This window comes from Microtus ochrogaster, chromosome 10 (genome assembly GCF_000317375.1).
Source record: "Microtus ochrogaster isolate Prairie Vole_2 chromosome 10, MicOch1.0, whole genome shotgun sequence".
NCBI lineage: Eukaryota > Metazoa > Chordata > Mammalia > Rodentia > Cricetidae > Microtus > Microtus ochrogaster.
Window position 1 is genome coordinate 81,835,493 of NC_022016.1, and position 20,769 is coordinate 81,856,261.

The window sequence follows — 20,769 nt, forward strand, 5'->3', positions numbered from 1 at the left end:
AATACAGCAGTACTTTATTTTGTTTCCAAGAATGTTCCTATTTGCCTGAGTCTTATTAAGTGTATTTAGAAGATAGTAGCACTCATCTTGAATAACTTTTAATGGACTGGTATAGACAGTTGGAGAGACCCTGGACAGAATCAGAGGCCACATTTGGCTGACTTCTGAATAAGCCCACTGCCAATCTGATGCTTTCTTGTTCTGTCACTGGGGCAATGTAGGGAAGTCCTCAGAAACTCTTGGTTTTCTCATGCAGACTTCTGGGGAGCGATGTTACTCTGTGGCATGTAGCATCTGCAGACTGCCCGACACAGCAAGCACTGCTTTGCACTTGACCATTCTGCCATCAGTGCATTTGCCATTGCAGTGTGCAGAGGATGCTCTTAGAACCTGCAGCTCTTCCCATGCACCCTATCTCTTTGGGCACCACGTTTGTGATGGCAAATCCTTACCTTAAGTGTAGATTGGAGAGGCAATTAACAAATTGCTGGTTTGAGCCCTCCACGAGTGTCCTTGTTAAATTTGTTTACTCTAGTATTTCTGATAACTAAAACAAAATCCCTTTTTGGTACTGATCCTACTACTATCCTTCCTGGAGCTCTGAGAAGGAACATGAACTTCAAAGTTATAGTATGGAATGGGAGGGAACCAAGAATTATGAAGATCCAAGACTTGGTAATATAGGGGAGTGGGAAAGAGGAGCTTGGTGTAAGTTGGGTCAGGTTCAAGGTAGCCAGCAATCTGGAGTCTAGGAGTAAAACAGTGATTCAGTCCCTGATCTACTTACAGCTAAATAAAGGTGTGTGCCAATTCTCTAGTTTACACAATTCCCTAGGAATTGTGGGGCATTCCAAACAGTCCATCAGAGAGAGGAAGACATTCCTCAAATAATTAAACATTCCCAAGCGTTGAGTGTCACTCTTGATTAGGCACAATGGAGCAAATGGCTTATTTCTGCTCTTGGAGCACTCCATGTAAAACTTTCCATGTTTAGCACAGGGTCACATCTTCCTCTTGGAATATTCTCCCAACAATTTCTCAAGTTTTCTTGTTGTCAGTCTTCAGAAGGGGCTTGTCTGGGCTTCTCATTTCTGGGGTGTCGGCCCTCTCCTTTATTTGGTCACAGTTTCACTCTGTAGTTATCACCTGGTATTGTGTTTTGTTTCTCTTCCAGAGTGAAAGAATTGAAAAAGGCCAAGGAACTTGAAGACATACAGCAGCATCCCTTAGCAATGTGATATTGCTTCTCAGACTGTTTTCATTTCTGTTTTTAGCAGAGACATGCAACAACAACAAACATGCGCGTGCACACACACATACACACACACACACACAATCCCTCTGCAGTTTTGGGGAGTCAGCTGCAGGATTTTAACAAGAATGTTTTGGTCATTGCATTTGCACTTTCATGGACAACTTTTAATTTGATCAGCAAGACATCTTGGAACTCAATCTTCTGTTGGATCACAGGAAAACAAGACACCAGGAGGAACTGGAAGGGCTTCCTCATCTTAGGAAGAAGCCACTTTCCTTGTCATTAGGGCTGTATTCAAACATCGTGTGGAACTGTACAAATATTTATACCAAAAATATAGCTAAGAACAGGTGGGGCGAGGCTAGCAACACAAGGAGTGCTGTGCCTGCACCTTCGGTTACTTCCAAGAAGCTGAATCTTTGGTTCTCAGTGGAGGGCTTAGATCACCCGAGTCATTACTGAGTCTGTGTGTTCTCATTTCCTTCGCTGTTTTGTTTCGTTTTTCTTTTTCCTGTTTGTTCATTCGTTTGTTTGAATCTCTACAGCACACTTAATGCAACTTTTAACATCTGCAGGTTTTCAATGTTTTGTGAAAATTTGCAGAGGGGCGGGTGTGTGGTAAATGGGTAATGCACGGGAAATAACGAGAAACAGCTTACAGAATTTAAATCCATTTTCTTGTCCCCACCACCTCCCAAGGACCTGCGAGGATAGTGATCATCTCGTCCCTTTTCTCATGTTCAGCACTTTAATTTGTTGGCCTTACTTTCACTTGCAATGAGAATTACTTAAGAATTGGTAACGCATGTAGCCTTTTTTAGTAACCTTGGAAACCGTAGTAATTCCAAGGAATCATAAACCTTGCCTGGACATTTGCCACCTAAACGACCAGTGTGGTGCTGCATTTTGGCCAGTAAATTCCATGTTTTGGCTCTATCTCATCCAAACAGAGTGGCTTCTGTGTACATATAAAAGGTAGGAATGAAAAAAAAGCGAGAAAATATTTGAAAGGGGTTATATTAATTGCTAAATATTTTATTCACAAAGGTCAATAAGATGGCAAGATGAAATTATTTGTATAGTTTTGTCTGAATGAGCGAGAACAATGTGGATGTATTGTTTGTACATATTGTATATATTAAAACAAAGATGTGCATGAAATCAAGAAAAAGAACAAAAGCAAAGCGTTAGTGGCTATGGTCTGTAAAATGAAACAAAAAAAACTTTATTTCACTATAAGAGTACTTTATTTTAAATGTTCTGTAGAAGAACATTTTGCTAAAGCATGACTAACCTGCAAAAAATAAAAGAGAGCTACTGTATTTAGAAATAGGAAAAAAGGCAGAGTAGCATTACTTTAAAAAAAAAAGGATATGTTTACATTTAATTTTGGCTACCAGGAGTTTACTTTATTTTATTTAAAAAAAATTTTTTTGCCAAAGGTGCCAAGTAATGTGAATGCTAATATTGCTTAAGAAAATTAAGTTACTTTTGCAAAATAGATAATCATAAGATGAATCCTTACAGAACTTAACACCATCCGCTCACACCAACAAAGAACATTAGAACAATTAAAATTTGACAAAAGAATTAGTGTGAAATTAGAAAAAAGGCATTTTCATATCTCCTGCTGAAAATCAAAAAATAAAAACTTGCTCACATGAAAAAATAAAAGTGAGAAACCATGGAGGCTGGTGTTGAAGGGATGCCGTGGTGTAGTACTCTTTCCATGTAAGAGGAGCCAAAGAAACAGATGCTTTTTAAATTAAACTATTAATGTCAAACAGAGAGAACCAATTTTGCATTTGCTAATGCCAGTTTAAAATCCTAGGTTAAGTGTGAGAATTGGTTGGTATGAGATTTTTTTTAAAAAAACAAAAACATGGTTCTGGCTGCCAACTGTGAGTTAAACTCAAGGCTTGCTGTGAAGCCTAAAAATATTCACAAATAAGCTTTAAACTGGTGTCTTCAGAAGGAAGCTAGAAACAAAAAGATTGTGGTTAAAAACAACACTGGGGTCAGTGCTCTTGGTGCCTTTTCTATAATCGTAGTTGTTTTTTAATTACTCCCTTCACTGCCAACCTCAGATTACTGTACAGTGTACGTCTCTCTGCTCGTGATCAGCGCGGACAACAGTGACGGCCCCACAACTAGCAGCCACCTGTACATTTGTAAGCTGACCTGACCCGATTTTGTTTTTACATGTGTGGGTTATGTTGCCGCTGTTGGAATCCTTGCCCCTACCCCCCATACCTATTATTTGACACAGTTTGACCTGTCTGAGGACAATTTATAAAAACATAATTGTATTCATAACAGGGAATAGAATGTGAAGCCAGCTCTTTCAGAATATCCTATATTAATACTGGATTTGGATACATTTACTCCATTGCTTATGGTTCAGATAACTGATCATGTGACCAGAGTAATGACCTCAGTGGATTTGCTTCAACCCTCACATTTATTTTTTTAAATGTTTCACATGCCACATTATTAGCTCAATAAGTTAGAAAATTCTGGAAGATAGAGACTTACGTAGAATTAGGAAGTTCTTATGGAGGGGACAGAAGTAGGGTCAAAACCTACCAGTACAACTGTGAATTCTAGGTGAGGTCGAAGCGTACTTCCACTGAAACAAAGCATTTCTGACCACCTTTTTTGATTGTGACACTTAATTTTGAATATAAGGTGATAGGTAGGCGCAGCTTTCTTGGATAATCTGAATTCCCAAGTGCCAGGAGTAGGATTTCATTATAAAATTAATAGCTAACCTTATTCTGTCTCCTGAAGATTTAATTGCTATCCTTGTTACCCATTCAAAATCAGCTGTACTGTGTGAATGAAATAAAGACATTACAACGAACCCCTTTCTGGCTGCACGGTCGCTTATGGCAGTTCCACACAGTAGTTGGCGCCCAATGGGGGGTCCCTGAGACTTGCATGTAAAATTAGTCTAGATGTCTTCTTTTTTGTAAGTTTTATTTTTGTAATTGTGCATGTAAAGCATCATTGAGTCAATGGATCTGTTGAAGAACTCAGCTGCTGGAAACCATGCAAAATGTTTTGAATTGCCCTTAAAATATGGAAAATGTTTTCTGAATGCTTTATATTCTTTCTGCTGTAAATTAAAAATGAAGAAAATTTCCCCATATTATCTGTGTTTTGCTTTAACCTGACCTCCAGGGTGTTGAGGTTGAGATCATAGTTAGAACTGGAAGTAGTTTTTATCTTCCACATGCAATGGATTTACACACCCAGTGTTTCACTTAGAGCCACTTTCCCAGAGGACTTGCTTTCCACCTACATTGTGTGGTTTCTCAAGACAACAATCATTTGTCTTAAGTGCAGGTACTTGAATGATAAATACAGATCTTACTCTAAATCCACCTGTCCTCATGTAGCATAGGGTACCCCTAAATTCCCTGTTTAAGCTCAAGGATGCCCTTGAACCTCTTGCCTTTTTCCTATAGCTTTCAAATGCTGAGATTATGGGTGCCAACAGGCTGGGGTTTTGTGTTTGCTTTTTCCAGACAGGGTTTCTCTGTGTAACAGCTCTGGTTGTCCTGGAACTCAGGCTGGCCTTGAACTCACAGAGATCCACCTCAGGCAGGGTCTTATGTGTTTCTGGGGATCAAACCCAGGACTCTGCATGTTAGACAAGTACTCTACCAAGTAAGCTATACTCCCCAGCTCTACTGGGTAGTTTTTTAAAAAAGACCTTTTCCAGCTTGCCTCCCTTAGTCCTCCCATCTCACCCCCATTTCACAAAGGTCCAGTCCTCTTCACTGAGGAGTTCTGCTTGTCTCCCTACCTCACTTCAGCAGATCTAGCTCCGAACAAGTGCCAGACTGTTTCACACTGAATCTCCCCACAGGAGCCCCTAACACTTTCTGGAACCCACTCCATTTAAATGCCATTGTCTTCGCATTTGTTTTTACTTAAGCTCAGCCCCAATTCTCCTGTTCTGTGCCCACTGTGTCCACATGCACTTCCCTGGAACGTTCTTCATAGCTACCACTCAACCCAATACCCACTTACGTGGCACACTCTCATTTCCAATACACGTTTGCTTTTTTAATTACTATATTGAAGTGGAAGACGGCTTAGTGGTTTTCACTTAATGAGTCCACCAACTGACTTTAATTGGTCTGTTTAAGCACGTTGGGATACACTGCAACGTAAGCTACTCCCCCCATTTGACCAAAGGTTGAGAACCTCCTCTGCTAGGGCCAGAGAGTTAGAGAAACGAAGAAACTTAAGAGTTTTCTTCGTCAAGGCTCCCTTCAGGCATTGTAATATCCGTGCGATGGCAAATATTTGCCATGGCTGGCGAGAACACGAGAGGGGACTTATCCCAAGCCCTGTGGCCAAGACTCCAAGCGGACTTTCTATTGCTTCTTACCTTCCTCGGAAAAGAACTTGGGTTGTCTCTCAGGACCACTAGATTATTCTGGAACGTTAGGCACGTACGCTGTTTCTAAGGTTGTCACGACCCAGAGACAACGTGTGCAGGCTCAAAGAAATGTAAAACGCACCCATTCTTACTCTAAACTGCCTTTCCAGGGCTAGAGACAGGGCAGCGGCGACGCTTGAGGAAGCTGTTGAGATTCATTGGCGTCGAAGAGCCAGCCCAAGGGCGCAGGCGCAGGCGTAGCGCCCTAGCCCCGCCCACTCCTCCCCCGTCGAGCTCTGGCCCCTCCCGGTCTGCTCGGCAGGGCGGTTACAGCCCAAGCGTCGCGCCTGGGCCCCGCCCACTTCCGGCGCGCCCTCCGCGGCCGGGAGCTCCTCCTCGGTTCCTGTCCGGCCCCTGCTCTTGACGTCACCGAAGCCCCGCCCATCTCCACAGCCTCGGTCGCTCGCCGCAGGAGTCCGCAGACCCTCGTAGCCGCCGCCACTACCGCTGCCGCCAAAATGTGAGTGACGCGCCGCGCTGCGAGGCGAGGCTGGCTCCGGGGGCCGCAGCCCCCTCCTGGGACCCTCGTCAGGCGTGGTGGCCGCTGCTTGGGACCCGGACTCGGGTGGAGGCCTCGCGGGCCTGCGCGCAGCGCCCTGGGCCCGAAGTGGGCGGTGGCCCCGGGGTGCACTCTGCCCTCGGACGCTGCGGGCCGAGTCGGGGTGGCGCGGCGTCCCGAAGTGCCCCGCGGGCTGGCGGGCAGACGCGGAAGGGCGAGGGTGGGGCACCGGCTTCCAGAGGAAGCTGCCGCCACACCCCGTGGTTCCTTCCCAGAGGTCCTGGAGGGGCGGGGGCCACCCCGAGCTGAGGCTCGCTCTCTGCGCGGTGGTGCCCCCGAAAGTGCGGGAAACCCGAGCATGGCCAGGGGTGAGGCCCAGGTGGCGTCCTCAGAAGAGCTGCGGCGGTCCCAGCAGCCCTTGGCCGTGGGTTTCGCTTCCCTTTTAAGCAGAAAACACTCTTGTTTGTAAATGGGTAATATCCCTCTACCCAAAGTTGACACCACTTAAGATGTACCTGGTCAGACTGCTGTGCCCGACATCTCATTCAAAGAATTAAACTGGACCTGGCTTCACTTTAGCCAGCTACATATTCATTCTAAATTTTAGTAAGATGAAGAGGGGAAGACTATCTACCCTCTTCAGAGAGCTGTTAGGATTCATAGGACACATGGATACCTTTTGGCCCTAGAGCTCGGTTTATCTGTTTCCCTCCCAGACCCGGAGTTCTGTGAGACAGCCATCAAAAGTGTCGTGTCCTGGTGATAGACACGGTGCAAACTTCAAAGAACTGTTGTATCACCGACAGGACGACTGCTGTGTAGCGAGGCTCACCTTAGGTGCTGTCGTAGACACAGAAGGAGTTTAATGGAGGTCTTAAGGATTTCAAAGCAAGAGTAGTTATGAAAAGTGGGCGTGAGTGAAAGAGCATTCAAAGAACCTGTGGAAGAAGGCTTTCCCAAGAGAGTAATGCTTCAGCCCACCTTTCCATTCACACAAACCCAAGCACTGCTTCTCCATTTTGCTATTTTGTGATTATTTCTAACTATAATAAGACAGTTCTTGCCCCAACAAAAAATCAGGCGAATACTCGGTGCCCTTAATCATTTGTGTGTCCTAAAGCAAGTTTGGGTTTTTAAATTTATTTATCATGTACAGTGTTGTGCCTGCAGGCCAGAAGAGGGCACCAGATCTCATTATAGATGGTTGTGAGCCACCATATGGTTGCTGGAAAGTGAACTTAGGACTTCTAGAAGAGCAGCCAGTGCTCTTAACTGCTGAGCCATCTCTCCAGCCCCTAGCAAGTTTTTTTTTTTTTTTAAGAAGACCAAAAGTAGAGGTATCCAGTCTTAGAATCATGCACTTCATTGATACAAGAAATGTTTCAGACTTTGGTCACCATCAACTGGGACAGTCTTGGGAATTATCAAGGGAGTATAAAAAAATGCATTAGTGCCTTTATTTCTTACTGCAGGACTGTTTTTTTCTTTTTAAAAAATTTCATTATAAGACTGAGTCCTGCCATGAAAGTTTATACACACACACGGCGTGGTATATGTGTGAGAACAGAGGACAGTTTCAGATGGTGCTGCGTTTCTCAGACTAGCTGGCCCTCAAGTGCCCAAAGCTCTCATGTCTCCCTCCCATCTCACTGTAGGAGCACTGGTATTACGTGTTTGTCTTACCAAGTCTGGCTTATGTAAGTACATTGGAAATCATAACATACTCATGCTTCTGCCTTCTACCTTTCAGGGCCACAGATGTGCCTTCAGGAAGTTCAAGTGCTGCCGCTGGCAGTAACCGCAGACTCCAGCAGACACAGAATCAAGTAGATGAGGTAGTGCTCTAAAATGCTGAAGTGTAACTTTTAAACAGACATGGGAATTCTGTAGAATTCTGTCAGGAAAGTCACTGGAGCTGCAGAAAATTGCTCAGTGGTTAGGAACACTTACTGTTCTATCTACTAGCAGAGGATCCAGGTTGGGTTCCAAGTACACGTATTTGGGCCACTCAACTGCCTTTAACTCTGGCCTCCAAGGGCAGCTGCATGCATCTGCATAGACACACACACATACATAATTTTAAAAAAATTACTGTTAGAAAAAAAGCATCATCAATGTGCAAGTATAAATTTTGACTATGTAGACGTCTTCTTTCTAGATGTGTAGTTAGAGGACCACAGGGAAGATTCTGTGAGAAATTCAGACCAGTATTTCCATATTCTCTTTTTTCAAATTCTTTATTTTTTATGTGTAGGAGTGTTTTGCCTGCATGTTGTAGAAGCTGTGTTTTAAGCACAAAGTGGACTCTTCCTGGTTTCATACTTAATTATCTACTATCAAATCAGATACCTAAAACAGATGACCCTGTCCTCAGAGCCACTTTGTAGGATGGGGTAATTAGATTGTTCAAGAAGGGTCAAGTCTTTCTGATCTGGTGTTTGTTTGTTTGCTGTGTGTCCTATAGCCAGGTTTACTAGTTACCTGGTATAGGCAGGTTTGTTGACGCTTTCTTTGGCAGTTGCTGAGGGACACATTGAAGATGGAACTGCTGTAGCCCAGCATTCTCTCTGGAACTCTCAAGCTAGAGGACTCTTACAATGTCTTTTGTTTGGGTGTGTTCATGTGTACAGTAAACTGTGAGAACCTCAGGCCAACATTTCCATATTCATTTTTTAAAAATAATAAACATTTTTATTTCTCTGATAACTTTAAAATGTAAACATCCTGTGATTTAGCCCCAGGCTTTACTTCCAACTAACCTCCTCATTAGGTCTCAATTCCCTTTGAAAGAGCATAGTCTTATTCCAGAAGGCCGTTAGCTTTTGGTCATCCCTTATGTCTAGATAGCATCCAAAGACAAATCCCACAGGGACAAGTAACCCAGTGGTCACATACATGCTGAAGCAGGGTCATCATGACCGCTAGCCTGGTGCCAAGCACGACCTCACGACCAAGGGCAGCAGTAAGGATTTTTTTTTTCAAGATTTATTGTTATTTCATCTGTGTTAGTGTTTTGACTGCATGTGTGTGTACTGCATGTGTGCAGTGACTACAGAGGCCAGAAGAGGGCATCAAAACCCTTAGAACTGGAATTGCAGAAGGTTGTCAGCTGCTGTGCAGCCAATGCACTTAACTGATGAACTACCTCCGGTTCCCTACTTCTATATTTTTATAGGGTTTCTCAGTGTAGCCCAGGCCGTCCTCAGTCTCGAGAACTCTGTAGACCAGAATTTCTTACGTGGAGCAGTAGATATCCTCTTACTTTAAACTAGGATATCTTTGTTTCCTTAACTGATTGCCCTGGCCAGAACTGCCAGTGTAGAGCCATGAAAGTGAGTGCCCTGTTCTGTTTCAGACCTTAGAGGAAGCTGACTCTCACCGTGGCATGCAGTGGTAGTGTGGATTTCCCCAGCACTGCCCATTATTGACGTTCCCTTCTCTCACCGGTTTGCTAAATGGATTTATCACAAAGACCTGGGCCTCCTTTTTTAAGTGAAAGTTTACCTCAAAGTAAAAAATGCTGTCCTGGGCGGGGGAGGTGCCTGTAGAGTTCATGTGGAGTTTTGTTCTTCCTCTCCTTCTTGTGTAACTGGAACCATGTCCGTTTAGGTGGTTGATATCATGAGAGTCAACGTGGACAAGGTGTTAGAAAGAGATCAGAAGCTCTCGGAGCTAGATGATCGCGCAGATGCACTGCAGGCAGGTGCTTCTCAGTTTGAAACAAGTGCTGCCAAGCTGAAGAGAAAGTACTGGTGGAAGAACTGCAAGGTAATGCCCTCCTGACAGACCTTCCCTTTAGACCCTCCGTGCCAGAGTGTTGCATTCTGTGACTCTGGGTGGATCTGAGCCAACCGGGAGTCTACTTCACTTTTCCTTGCCCACAGCTTGGAATCCAATCTCATGTTTTGTACTAAAGTTAAAAGATATGCAGAATAAAACTGTCCCAAACCAGCCCTGAGCATTAGATCCCCGCCCAGGTACCTGAGAACACACTGATAAGGTAGTTCTGGCTTTGATGCTCAGTTTGCAGGCCATTCTAGGAAAGACTCTGATTTCAAAAGTTAAATGCTGAGAAGTTCTCCTGCTCAATGAAAGAAGAGAAAGCCACATACAAATATTGCTCAAAGCAGGCTTACATAGTTAGCAGATGAGAGCGTCTGTGATTACATTGCAAATACTTTTCTGTCATGCTTTCTTTAGAAAGGATACATGGGACAATCAGTAGCTTGTGTGGAAATTTGTTTTTCCAGGGGCCGTGGAGGATTGGAACACATTTTTGAAAGCCCATAACTAAATTTTAGGCCTTAACTGAAAACGTTAAATTTAGGCTTTAGAAATGATAACTTATTTCACACTACAGTGCTTGCTATTTCAGTGAGCGTTGTCTGTCTGTTTTTGCAATGTTAAATGGACCTGTCTTGTTGCAGATGTGGGCGATAGGGATCAGTGTCCTGGTGATTATTGTCATCATCATTATTGGTGAGTTCACCCCTTATTCACAGATGTTTGCATGTGCAGGAGCAAAGGGTGAAGGTTAGTTCATTCCAAGGTTCTCTTTACCAAATAATTTGAATACTTGAGAGTTTTTTGGGATGGTGGTGTGGAGGGAGATTTGAGGCAGAGTCTCACTGTTCAACTCAACCTGACCTTTAACTTGTGATCTTTTTACCTCAACCTCTCAAGTGTTAGGATTATAGGCATGTACCAGCACCATATTGACCCTAAATATTTGATTTGTGTAATAAAGTCTGGTGTTTTAGATAGATAGGTACATACACACATACATACATACATTAATTTTTTGAGACTGGAATATCATTCCTACTGACTGGTCAATTTTTCTTTCCTGTGTCGTTTTATGTTTCCTTTTGTGTAATATAGTGATTAGCTGAGACCACCTTGCTCCATCCCAACTGGCCAAATTGATTTCTTCCTGTCCTTATTTAGACAGTAGAAGTCCATATTGAGTATTTATGCAAAAAGACTAAACTGCCCTTTCACTGTTTCTAAATCTTCCCTGCTTCTTAGTGTGGTGTGTCTCTTAATGAAGAACCTGGTGAAACCGAAGCCTACTGTTCAGGAGCGTTTTCAAGACTTTCTACTTAGAACCTGCTATGTTATTGAGCTTACCTACTGGTTTTTTGTTTGTTTGTTTGTTTTTTGTCCAAATGATTATTTTTGTTAGTTTACATACAGTTCAGGAAATGTGCCTTTGTTTAAATATACACTCCAAATGGGGGTGTGAGCTGCCCTGCCCACATTTTGCACAGTGCCTTCACAGAGTTATGCACCGACTAGGAAAGAGGACTTCTGCTGCTCCAGAGCGCTGGAGTCGAGGTGGATGTTGTCACTGATGACTCGCTGTGGATTCCAGGAAGGGGATTCTATTCAAGTCAGTTGTCCCCACATCTGACATCGTCTTCAAAACCACATTTTCAAACCTTTGGGTGATTAGATTCCCAACTTGTGCCTTCCAAGAACACTACTGCCTAGTAAACATCGGTGGCAATAACAGGGTGAGCCTTATTTTGATACTGGCTCCTTTTCCTTAAGAGGACCCTCCTTTCTGTAAGCACTACTGACTCCTGCTGTATTTAAGATGCTCTCATGTTAGGTGTGAAGATGTTTACTGTTTTGTTCTTGTTGTGTATCACTTCTCAGAGTATTTTAATCAAAAATAACCCTTTAAGATGTTTTTGTAGAACTATGACCAAAGTATTTTTGCCAAAAGTTAAATACAAATAAAATGTCTGTAAGTCTGTCCCTAATAGACAAATTCAAACAATGTGCCAAATGTAACTCAAGGTGCCCTTCAAGAAAAAGTGTTAATTCTGTGTGAGCCTTCAGCATTTTTACAGTCCTTTCTGTGCTGTAGATAATGCTACTCCTTCAGATTTGGTTTCTTTTATAGAGTTATAGAGGTAAGCTAAAGTCAGACCTATAGATAAGGCATTTAGTCAGCAGTTTGCAGACTGAACTAGAGGCTGCGGTCGCTAGTGCAGTGTGAGCAGGAGCTCCGCAGCCTCACGTCAGTTTGCACAGACCAGAGATCTTGAATGCTGTTTTCTGCTTTTGCTCATACCCCACTTCCTAAACCGGTCTTCTGTATTATGCTTGAGGTGAGGTATTGGCCACTTCCAAGTGGAGAGCTAAGCAGAGATGCCTGTTGCTCTTAAGCCATAGCTATTGCCATCTGAAACACTTTTGTTGTGTATCTGAGACTTTCATCAAGGCATGGTTCAAAGTTGAGAGTTCAAGCATGAATGAACATAAGAAATCAGTGAGGAAGAAACAGGCTTTCTTTGCCTATGGCAGTGCCACTAGAATGCCCTGGATTTTGTGTGTGCAAAGTGGCATCAGTCAAGGCATAATGGAATCTGGATCCAGTTTTTTATTTGTTCCCCTGACATTACTGAAACAGTATAACTATTGAAAGTGTGCCCCGCTATGGGAAAGCAGCATCAGCCTAGGGCCTCTGTACTGGTCTGACCCACAACCTTGGTGCTGTCTCCTCCATACTCAGACCCATGTAACTTATTGGCTCCTGCGTTAACACAGTAATACCTCGCTTGTCTGTGCATTTAGCTGGGAACTTTCCCGCTATGATGTCCTAAATAAAGTTGTTTATTAACATGACCCTGCCTTGTGTTCCTTGAAGCAGGGTGGGTACACCTGATCCATGTCCTAAAACTTCTCCTTGCTGCTCCCCACACCACATACTACCTTTTGTCTCTTACCCACCCCCCGCTGCAGCACAAGTTTCCCTGAGCAGCTGGAGATCCCGTCCTGTGCTAGGCTTCCCTTGGACAACAGAACTGATAAGATAAATATATATTAGAGGAAGGTTTATTAGATTGGCTTGTATGATATCATCTGCTTCACACTGAAGAGACTGGGAATGATGGAACTGTAGCCGGCCTAAGCATGACAGACATGACTCTGGCAGGCCCTGCCCTTCTCTCCTATTCCTTCCCTAAAAAAACATTAGATTACATTCCTAAAGCTAGCCCCCTAGGTCTATTCCCCTGTTCGGCCACTTTCTCCTCCTGTGACTGACTACCAAGGTCCAGCTGTCAAAGTACTGAAGTCCGGCAATCAAAAAACCCCCTTTGGCCCACCTGATTAACATGCCCAATTAAAATTAAAGACCTCATCCAAACATGGGGTTTCCCCTTTTTTCCTTTATAAGCTGCCATTTTCCTATGGATCACGTCTGTCTCCCTCCAGGACAAACATCCCTGCCCCTTCTACCTTGTTCCCTTCCCTTCTCCCTCATCCTCTATCCCCTATCTTTGTCTCTTATTCTCTGCCCTTTGTTCCTTTGGGGCAAATAAATCTCCTTTGTGCTGAGACCTTGGCCTTGGGGTGTGCTGAACTGATCTGCTCCAACCCACCATTCCCTTACAGAGAACTTAGTAGCTGTTCAGTTCATGAGGCCAAGTGCTTCTGCAGTTCCAATCCAGCATTGCAGGCTGGGGGTATTCCTGGAAAACCTCTGGTCTTCGGACCATGTTGAAGCCCAGAGAAGCTGAGATCTGGTAACAGCAAAGTGCAGCCACATCAGGGCAGATGAACTTGCCAGTGAGTGAAGGCTCACAGGCAAAAAGCAGAGCATCCTTCTTCCATCACCGTTACCTGGGCTGCCGCCAAAAACTGCTGCCTACATAGGGTAGGTCTTCCCCACTTCCTATAATCGGAGCAAGAAAATCCTCCAGGATTGCCTGCCCAGCAGGTTGCCTTTCAGCTGATTCCAGACCCAATAAAGTCAACAGTGTCACACACCCCAAATGAAAGTGCTTCTCGGTACAGAGCTGAGTTAGGAGCTGGCTTGAAGGTAGGATGTGGCCTGTGGGTTTCTTAAAATATGGTCTTCTGGAAGTAATCTGGAAAGTTGGCCTTGGCACACCATACCCCCACCAGCCAGATAGGTAAATACGGATAGTCGGGCCCTTCCGTTCGGACTGGCTCACATGTTCACAGGTTCAACTAACCTGCTCTGCACCGGGATGGCCTGGCAGATGCAGTGCTCTTCAGCGCTGTCGGCCCACCCACTTCCCTCACCCCAAGGCACCACTGAGGCTCAGTTTCCCCTTCTCAGTGAAAACATCCTCCAGTCCATTTCCCAATCCTCTTGCCTCCTCCCTTAACCTCCATCCTTCCCATTCCACCAGCTTCTTCTTTATCATCATCTCAGACTTTCAGGGGTCATTTGTGTTGTATGTTGAGTGTAGAGACTTTTGTCCTGTCCTCAGAGAGTACAATAATCTCTGCTCAGGTGTGCACACAATAGCTGTATAATGAATGCTTCTTAAAGAAGAGCTTGGCAGTAGAGTGGTCCGGTGTAGAGAAAAACTACATAATGTGGATAACTGCTCTCTGTCATTTTCCTTTTCTTTGACCTAGAACATCTTTCATTCATCCAAAAAATACTGTGTGTACCTTTTTTTAAAAGATTCTATTATTTCTCTGCTGTGTGTCTGGATATGTGCACGTGCGTGCAAGTGCTTTTATCCATGAGGGCGTTAGATCCGCTGGAGCAGGAATTACGGATACTTGTGAGGCACCTGATAGACGGTGCCTGGGAACCGTCCAACGGACGGACTAGGCGCTCCCCTCTAAACTGCTGCGCCATCTCCTACCCCCAACCCTACCCCCGTGTCTTCTTGGTGTACCCAGGCAGCAGAGGGCTGGAGCTCTGCCCTGTTGATTTCATTTCGGAAGAGTAGAGATAGATGAAAAGAGCGTCCCGGCTGTTTCCTGGAAAAGGGGGCGTCGTTTACATATGTTCATTTTCCTCCTGTTGCTAAATGAATCTGTAACTTCAGGGCAGCCAGGGAAGTTACCTTGTATCATTAAATTTCTATTTCTGAAAATTCGGTTGGATTCTACCTGGGTCCATTCGCCTGTAGCTGGCATTCGGGAGGAGACAGCAAGTTTAGGAAAGATTAAAACAATAGGAAACCAAAAAGACCCTTCATGCCAAAGCACGGCGTCCCCTCGAGGAGCCTCACAAGTGCCGCTGGGAAACCAGGCTCCACTCACCTGTCTGCCGCGCAGGCCACGCCCCTGACCCGCCCCCTCCTGACTGATAGTTCCGAGGCCCCGCCTCCGAGAAGCCCAGCTGCACGTCTAGGCGTCCTCACGGCCACTCCGCCCCCGACCCGGGCTCCTGGCGGACGGGATTGGCCGAGAGCCGACCTCGCCCGACCCGCGCGTTATGTAAGGTTCTCCGGGGCCTTTGCACCCGCCCACCCGCCCGCGGTTATGTAACCCCCGCCGTGCCGAGACTGACTCCGCCCCCGGCCCGCCCCTGGCCAGTGGGGCCTCTCGTAGCCGGCGGCCGTGACCAGTCGCGCGGCGGAGGGGCGTGGCCGGAGCCCTGGCGCGCAGGGGGGCGGGGCCGGCGGCGGCTCAGCACGCGGCTGGCCTCGAGACCTGGCGGCGCGCGGGTGGGCGAGGGCTTGGCTGGAGGGAGGCCTCCGACGCTGCACGATCAGCCGCTCTGCCCCGGCCTTCCGCCCCGGCGGTCGCCCCGGAACTGTGCGCTCTGAGACGTTTCTTGATGGTCGCCTACTTCCCAGCATGGACGGTGGAAAAGTTGGTTCGGGCTGAACGTGCTCCCTGAGAGCCGCGGCGGGGTCAGATCAGCCCGCTTCCGGCGTCAGGTGTCGGTGTAGCTCGTCACCCGAGCAGAGACTGTGAAAATGCTGAGGAGAAAAGTGCCCCTCAGATGAGCGTGGTCGGCGACCAGTCTCTCCCGAAGGCGATGGCAGGGACCCAAACAAGCAGGGTTTGGTGGCTGGCTGCAAACTGAGGGCTGCCAGGCGGGATGGACCCCTGTGGAGACCCGGCAGTCGGCGGCGACTGTCCCCACAACAGGGGACAGGAGGGTCCACTGCTGGGCACTTTCGTGGACAGCAGCCACAGGTGACGCCGGGTAGCCTTCCCTGGAGCTGGCTAACAACTTTTTTTGTTATATTTTTGACCCCGGGGGCAGAGTGTCGGAGGAAGCGACACGACGGGGAACTTTTGGACAGTTGAGTAAGAATCGATGGGAGGAGGGGTTACTAGAGTAAATTACCAGAGTAGGAAAGAAGTGGCCAAGTGGTTAAAGAATTCGACAGAGTTAGGTAGAGTTGAAGGGAGGTTGGAAAGTGTCAAATGTCCCCTACCTGCTAGAGAAAGGACATTAAACCTGAGTGAGTTGGTGCGTCCAAACACCCTAAAAAATAGATACTTCTGAATGTCCACCATTGCCACTTCTGTGTGTTTTTTTCTATTCAGTGAACATGAAGACAGAAACAGAATATCTGAAGAACTTATAATGATTGTCCAAGAAATGAAAAAGTATTTTCCAGCCGAGAGACACACTAAACCCAGCACCCTAGATGCCCTTAACTATGCTGTTCGCTGTGTGCATAGCGTGCAAGGTAAATGAGTTGCAAAGAATAGGGTGCACTGGGGTTCTCCAGAGGCTTGAGTGTCTTTTTGGCCAGGACAAGCGAGTCTGGTTATGAAGTGACGCTTTGGGCTTTCCAAAGCCAGGAGGATGGGATCTGTCTGAGAGTTTACTGACTGCTGTCTCTGCAGATCTGTTGCAGGAGTAGAGTTTAGCAGTCAAGCTAAGACTCGAAGACCTTTTTCAAGAAGCATTGCCTTCCTTGGAGGTTCCAAGAGAAAAGACATGTATGCTTTCCTGTCATGCACATGTCTTGGAAGTGCAACCACAATATAAAAAATTGGCTAAATTAAAGGACAAACATTTTTCCTTCCCCTCTGACTTTCCTTCTTAAGTAGTCTGTAAGTTGTCTTTAGCACAAACCTCTTTGCTTCACCTGTGACAAATAAGTAGTTTGTGCATGTTAATGCTTCCTCCATAAAAAAAATGTATGTGTGGACTTTTAATTTCTTTAACTAACTTTAGAACTGTGAATGTATTTTGTCCCTTGTAACCTAGAGCATGCAGGATTTATAAAATTCATAGTCTTAAGTTTGCATAACTGACCATATTTTTTTTTAAGATTTATTTATTTGTTTATTATGTATACAACATTCTGCCTCGATGTATGCCCGAAGGCCAGAGGAGGGCGCCAGATTCAGTACAGATGGTTGTGAGCCCCCATGTGGTTGCTGGGAACTGAACTCAGGACCTCCGGAAGAGCAGCCAGTGCTCTCAACCTCTGAGCCATCTCTCCAGCCCAACTGACCATATTTTTGATGCAAGCCAAACATGACCTGGTTTTGAGGGAAATAAGTCAGCTTGATAGTGCTAAGACATGACTTCCTAAAGATGCTGCTTTCACTGGATTACCTATTTATCTCCCTGTGTTTCTTAGCAAACAGAGACTTCTTCTCAAATCTCAGTCCACACGGAGCACCTCAGACAGACGTGTCTGCGCACGGTCTTGAGGAGCTGGCCGGTCTCACTTCTGAACATGCTTCCAAGAACACAGTAAGTAAGATTTCATGAGTTTTGCCTTCTCCAATGAATGAGGTGACTTCTCCTAAGGACCTTCTCTAGGTGTTACAATAGTCATTGAAAGCGTCTCTTGCTGAGGTAAACAAAGGCGAAACTGCCGAGAAGGTGCTGTGTGGTGTTTCCGGCCTGTGGCAGAGTGTCTGAAGGTAGACTGCAGCTCGCCCTCTAGCGCAGCCTCGTGTGTGAGCTGTCAGGTTCTTTCCTCCCCTCAGCATCCTATGTTCTCTACCAGCCTGGTCTACAGAGCTAGTTCCAGGACAGGCTCCAAAGCCACAGAGAAACCCTGTCTCGAAAAACCAAAAAAAAAAAAAAAAAAAAGGAAAGAAGCAGCCAACCGAACATGGCAGAGTAATTTTGTGCGCCTTATTCTAATCTCCAAATTGTTACTTTCTATTTGTATCATTCTTAGTTCCAATACCTACTCCCTCAAGTTGTAGCAGCTGGATTAGGTAGAGCGGGTGAGTTGAGATGTCATTTTTATGGGTAAGTTTTGGAAGAGACCTTTAGTGTGTGTGTATATACATCTCTTCTTTTATTTTTTATTTATTTGTTTTTTTATTTTTATTTTTTTTGGTTTTTCGAGACAGGGTTTCTCTGTGGCTTTGGAGCCTGTCCTGGAACTAGCTCTGTAGACCAGGCTGGTCTCAAACTCACAGAGATCCACCTGCCTCTGCCTCCCGAGTGCTGGGATTAAAGGCGTGTGCCACCATCGCCCGGCTCATCTCTTCTTCTTGACAGTAATTAAGCCTCATATTTTATTGATGGTGGAGATGCCTTAATTTGATATTTAAATTTGAGCATCGCTTTAACTTAATGTTTTTGTAGGTATTACAAGGAGTCGTGTAGTGTTTCCTAAGAGAGCTTGTTCTACTAACGAGCTTAGTGCTGTAGTAGGTGTTTAAAGAAACAGCTTCTGAGGAAACATTCACCATAAGTCTAGACAGGGAAGCAGGTCCACGTGAGCAAGCACAGTGGCCGATTATCAGTGAAGTCGGTGACAAAGTGAACAGGACCTGAGGCGAAATTCTTTTTTTTTTTTAAATATTTATTTATTTATTTATTATTTATACAATATTCTGTCTGTATGCCTCAAGGCCAGAGGAGGGTGCCAGACCTCTTTACAGATGGTTGTGAGCCACCATGTGGTTGCTGGGAATTGAACTCAGGACCTTTGGAAGAGCGGGCAATGCTCTTAACCACTGAGCCATCTCTCCAGCCCATTCTTATGTAATGAGGTCTGTGGAGGGCAGCTTGTGAAGGAGGCAGATCTTGAGCTCCGTCTTTAAGCATAGAACTTGCATGACTGACAGGAAGACAGTCCCCTCCTGGGGAAGAGCCGTTAGCAGAAGAGAAAAGCCTATGTGCCGCATATATATTTAGTCTGCTCAGGAGCTGGTGTGGGCTTGTGGCATAGAGATCAAACTTTCAGGAAGCCTGGTGTCCTTTTTATAATGGCTGCTAAGAAGCATGCTGGAGAAAACTATTTAGGAAGCTTTGTTCTTTACGAGGGGTGTGTGTGTGGGCACACGCATGTATTTTAAGCCTTGGATTGTGGTAGAAACCCAGAAGAAACTGACTTTTCAGAGAGTATTGTGTGTAAGTTTCTCAATTTTTGTCTGATCTGTTTTTCCCAGGATACCTTTGTGGCAGTGTTTTCCCTTGTGTCTGGACGGCTAGTGCACATTTCGGAGCAGGCTGCTTCCATCCTGAACTCTAAGAAAGATTTCTTGACGTCCTCGCGCTTTGTCGACCTGCTTGCCCCTCAAGACGTGAGGGTGTTCTACACACACACTATTCAGAGTCAGCTTCCTTTCTGGAGCAACCGGACCCAAAGAGGTAATAAGACTAATGTTAGGGTGAGTATCTTGCCCCGGGATCTGGTCATGCTTACAGAAGTAGTACAGCATACATGTTTTCCTTATTCTTTGTGCTTCATTTGTGTATTTACTTATTTTTCTTTTTTGTTTTTTGAGACAGGGTTTCCCTATGTAGCCAAGGCTGTTCTGGTCCTCACTTTGTAGGTCACACTGGCCTCAAACTCAGGGATCCACCTGTTTCTACATCTTTTTTTTTTTTTTAAGATTTATTTATTATAAACATTCTTCCTCCATGTATGCCTGCACGCCAGAGAAGGGCACCAGATCTCTTTATAGATGGTTTGGAGCCACCATGTGGTTGCTGGGAATTGAACTCAGAGGACCTCTGGAAGAGCAGCCAGTGCTCTTAACCACTGAGCCATCTCTCCCGCCCCCTGTTTCTACGTCTTTAGTAGATTAAAGGCATGCACCACAACAGGCTTTATTCTCCTCTGTAAAAGGAACACAATAAAGTGGTATTTTTGTCATTTAGTGACATAACAAACCAATATATTTCTTTTTACAAACTTAAATTTTTCAGATTTTATATGAAAAATAGCTTTGATTACCAGCATACTTCACAGCGGGTGACGGCAATACAGGCACTCTTCCCTTGGAATCCATACAACGTGCTTTCTTCCTGTGCAGACTTCATGATCCCTTTGTGTAACAGCTTTGACTTTATAGACAAGATGCTGATCGCCCCTACTCAGTTTTTCTGGCCCTAAAAGTCCATGGATCTCATAACTTTGTTTCCATGTGAAATGCTTGCTTGTCTGAACCAGATATGCAGTCACAGGAAAGGGTTTATTTGGCTCACACTTCTCATCATGGTCTATCATCTGGTGGACATCAGAAAAGGAACTCAAACAGGACCAGAGGGGAGCTGCTTGCTGTCTTGGTTCACATGAATTCCTCAGCTTGCTTTCTTATAGAACCCAGGACCACTAGCCCAGGGATGGCATTAACCACCATGGCTGGGCCCTCCCTCATTGATTGCTAATTGAGAAAATGTCTTACAGCAGGATCTCATGGCAGCACTTCCTCAGCTGAGGCTCCTTCCTCTCTAATGACTCTAGCTTGTTTCAAGCTGACACATAAAACCAGCCAGTATATAGAGACAAAAATGGCCTTAAACTGTAATCTGTCTGCCTCTTCCTCCTGAGCAATGGGATTGCAGTCATATGCCACCAGGCAAACTTATGCAGTACTGGAGATTAAACCTAA

The 20,769-nt window shown here is 45.1% G+C and overlaps 3 protein-coding genes across 11 annotated transcripts in view; all 3 read left to right on the plus strand.

Moving 5' to 3' along the window:
- The window catches only part of Camta1 (calmodulin binding transcription activator 1), an 805,451-nt gene extending 801,045 nt beyond the window's left edge, over positions 1-4,406 (plus strand). For all 9 annotated transcript variants that reach the window (XM_026782149.1, XM_026782147.1, XM_026782148.1 and 6 more), the window contains one exon: positions 1,175-4,406. In XM_026782149.1, the coding sequence (XP_026637950.1) occupies positions 1,175-1,207 (33 nt within the window). In that variant the 3' untranslated portion in view covers positions 1,208-4,406. The remainder of the gene's footprint in view (positions 1-1,174) is intronic.
- Positions 4,407-4,908: 502 nt separating this feature from the next.
- Positions 4,909-12,843, plus strand: Vamp3 (vesicle associated membrane protein 3). The gene is made up of 5 exons (XM_005353669.2): positions 4,909-6,168; positions 7,958-8,042; positions 9,817-9,975; positions 10,635-10,686; positions 11,236-12,843. Coding segments are annotated over exons 1-5 (315 nt in total). The 5' UTR covers positions 4,909-6,166; the 3' UTR covers positions 11,253-12,843.
- A 2,809-nt stretch (positions 12,844-15,652) lies between these two features.
- The window catches only part of Per3 (period circadian regulator 3), a 51,131-nt gene continuing 46,014 nt past the window's right edge, over positions 15,653-20,769 (plus strand). The window contains exons 1-4 of the mRNA XM_026782295.1: positions 15,653-16,134; positions 16,492-16,637; positions 17,544-17,659; positions 19,321-19,522. Of these exons, the coding sequence (XP_026638096.1) occupies positions 16,037-16,134; positions 16,492-16,637; positions 17,544-17,659; positions 19,321-19,522 (562 nt within the window). The 5' untranslated portion in view covers positions 15,653-16,036. The remainder of the gene's footprint in view (positions 16,135-16,491; positions 16,638-17,543; positions 17,660-19,320; positions 19,523-20,769) is intronic.

Bases quoted from the DNA above. Each gene is read 5' to 3' on its own strand.
- Vamp3 (XM_005353669.2), top strand. The intron at 8,043-9,816 runs GTAGTGCTCTAA...ATGTCCGTTTAG, and splicing joins CACAGAATCAAGTAGATGAG to GTGGTTGATATCATGAGAGT. The intron at 9,976-10,634 runs GTAATGCCCTCC...GTCTTGTTGCAG, and splicing joins ACTGGTGGAAGAACTGCAAG to ATGTGGGCGATAGGGATCAG.